Raw genomic sequence first — 2,961 nt, forward strand, 5'->3', positions numbered from 1 at the left:
TTTTAGCTAGAGACCAAAATTATGATGATCCTCCTACCACAATTGTGTATTTTCAGCATCAAATAAAACGGGTGAATTAACGAACTGGGAGAAGCATGGACATGCACTGTAGTAGCAGTCGCAGTTACTGTACGCCTAAATAGTCAGGATCGCTAATTACAAAGGGGGGGTGCATGTTAAACTCGGAGGGGCCCAAACTTTTGAAAAACAACAACCCCAACAACAACAACCCCAAACACCACAACCCCAACAACCCCAACAACAACAATCCCAACAACAACAACCCCAACAACAACAACAACCCCAACAACAACCCCAAACACCTCAACAAACACAACAGCAGGTACGACATATAATGTAGAGAATAAAAAAAGCATGTTTCTTATGAAAAGCCTCTTTGTGATAACAACTGTCTCTGTTGTAGTAAGTAACTTCTTTACCATGGATATACCTTTTGAGGATTCATTCAATGTCCCAAGCAGCAGGATTTACCAAGACTCTCTACAGGCTGTAAGTCCAATCATTCAGTTTTCTTACAGTGTTGATGCAATAAATGTGATATTTGATCCTGTTTTGATTGTAGAACCTATAACAAGCAAGTTATTGTCCCAAACAGATTCAACTCCAAACTGCTAAGTACATCTTGACTGTCAGCAACATAAAACTAAAGTTCCGGTAAGTCAATTTTTGTTTTCAAGTTCATTACATACTACTGTATATAAGCACAGTACCAGGGGTATTTGTATTTAACATGTACATAAAATGGTATTAAGTATTGGTATTGATGATTTTAAGGGGTTTACATTATTTTGATATCATATACCAGCATGGCTCTAGGGATGGTGATGTCGGTCCACTACTTCTGGTCCACTCTGACATATCTTAACTGTTACTTTGATTTACTGAAAATTGCCATTTGTGGTGAGACCAAGATCTCTTGACTTTAACTCTAGAAACACCAGCATGTTGACATTTTTAATTTTTAGTCATATATACTGACAATTTGTGCATAGATTTCGTTGAAATATTATACAGATTTGCTTCGTCCCCATTAGGATTCAAATAACTTAGCATGTGGATGTACTTAGCTCAAGGCACTGGGCATCCTCTCAGAGCCACAAGCCTGACTCTAGTCTGGATCGATGGATTAAGCCTGACATCTGGCGCGTGGCTCCCAAGGCTGATGTCAGGCTTTGCTGCTTACCTTCCCCTCTCTTTGTGTTGCCGTTTTTTAAAAACTTCAAGCTAGCAAGCCACGTGCTAAACATTTAGCATATTTTGAAGAAAATTTGGATCGTGCAATAAGCCAAGTTTGCTTGGTTCTTTCGGGAATGATTGTAAAGAACGACAAAGAATATGTTAGGCTTTAACTAACTGGGACATTTTGGAACCAACTGGTGGGGATTGCTTTAATGTACACACTGGTAAAATTAAATTTTATCTTTTTGTTATCAAATTACGTTTAACCTTGTATCCCGCTAATTTAAATAGCTCACATTATTGTGTTGTGTGAACAGTTAATTTAATATTCCTTTTGTGCCGTTTTCTTTTGCAGAGTGCATTGTTCATCCAAAACAAGTTGTATCTTGAAACTATTTTGCAGAGTCTCCATCGCTGCGTCGGGGGCGTAGCAATCCTCCTTCCGTAGAATGTATCTGTGGTGCAGCCAGACCTTACTCTGCAGCGCTGTGGAGATAGGTCTGGCAGCGTGAGACTAGCATGGCTCCAGACTCTTTCTGGATTTATCACAGTGTTGATACATTTTACAAAAAGCTGCTGTGCATTCGATCTCATCTCAAACTGACCTTCCCTGAGCTGTCCTTATACCATAAAGAGCAGCTGAGTCAAATATGCCAACAGTCAAATGTGCCACTGTAGAAATGTGTTTGCAGTCTCACATTGGCCTAGTATTGTTCAATTTTTTTTTCCATTGATCCCCAAAAAATTATAATCTCTCACAATTACAGCAAACGCACTAGCAAAAGCTGAACAGTGACTGAAGTGAACTGTTTAAATATACACATATCATTTTTCCTGCGTGTGATTGATTCCATACAGGAGGGGAAGCACCATCGGAGACTATTCCATAACAACAACAACAACAACTTCCTTTAGTGAAACTGTTGTAGAGGCTGTGAATGTAGGGATATTTACAGAGCTGGCAAAGAAATACTTAATGGTATACACAAGTAAGACAATTATACATTTTTATTTTTACATTTTTCACAAACGCATTGTCTTTCATATGAGGAATATCTGATCATTATATGTACTGTAGTGTTGTGTAGTAATTGTCTGACCTGTGTGTCTGTTTTTCTTAAAGGCCCACAACCCTTAAAGTTTGACCCACTTCCAGTGTTTTTCGAGGGAAACCTAATTATAACATGTGGCCCACCACCAGAAAATCTTAATTTAAGTAGCGGCTTGACTGCGGAGTGGAGACTGAACGGCCAAGTAATACCCGGAGATGATCTACACAAGTTACAGCTACAGAATGTGACGGCAACGCTAACTGTGTTAAAGGTTTTTAGCACTGACAGTGGTAAGAATTGGATCCAGTATGGAGCAGTCAATACTCTATTTATTATTATTTTTGTTTCATATACCAAATTATTAACCATTTTTTTGCATTAGTCTTTTTTAACTTTAACTTGAGACCCAACTAAAATTAAAAAAAGAGAAATAGAAGATATTTCCCTACTGACAGAATCCTTTATATACAGCCTGAGCCTGTCAACGTTCCATAGTTAATAATGAGGAACAGCCATTAATAGACACGGCCTGTAATACTTGGCTGTTATGGAACCATATATTTAACTTCAGAATCCCCTTCTTGTATTTTTCTTTTTAGAAATGTAATTATTGTTCGGGCCTCTAACTTGCGCAGGTGTTTGGTCCCTTGTCCTGAGTCTGTCTGTGTGTGTGTGTGTGTGTGTGTGTGTGTGTGTGTGTGTGTGTGTG

General features: G+C 38.6%; 1 protein-coding gene across 1 annotated transcript in view; it reads left to right on the forward strand.

Annotated features, from left to right (window-relative positions):
* Positions 1-236: 236 nt before the first annotated feature.
* Positions 237-2,961, forward strand: part of adgrf7 (adhesion G protein-coupled receptor F7) — a 9,958-nt gene continuing 7,233 nt past the window's right edge. The window contains exons 1-5 of the mRNA XM_032543530.1: positions 237-343; positions 425-510; positions 617-675; positions 2,059-2,189; positions 2,324-2,542. Of these exons, the coding sequence (XP_032399421.1) occupies positions 442-510; positions 617-675; positions 2,059-2,189; positions 2,324-2,542 (478 nt within the window). The 5' untranslated portion in view covers positions 237-343; positions 425-441. The remainder of the gene's footprint in view (positions 344-424; positions 511-616; positions 676-2,058; positions 2,190-2,323; positions 2,543-2,961) is intronic.

This window comes from Etheostoma spectabile, chromosome 18 (assembly GCF_008692095.1).
Source record: "Etheostoma spectabile isolate EspeVRDwgs_2016 chromosome 18, UIUC_Espe_1.0, whole genome shotgun sequence".
Lineage (NCBI taxonomy): Eukaryota > Metazoa > Chordata > Actinopteri > Perciformes > Percidae > Etheostoma > Etheostoma spectabile.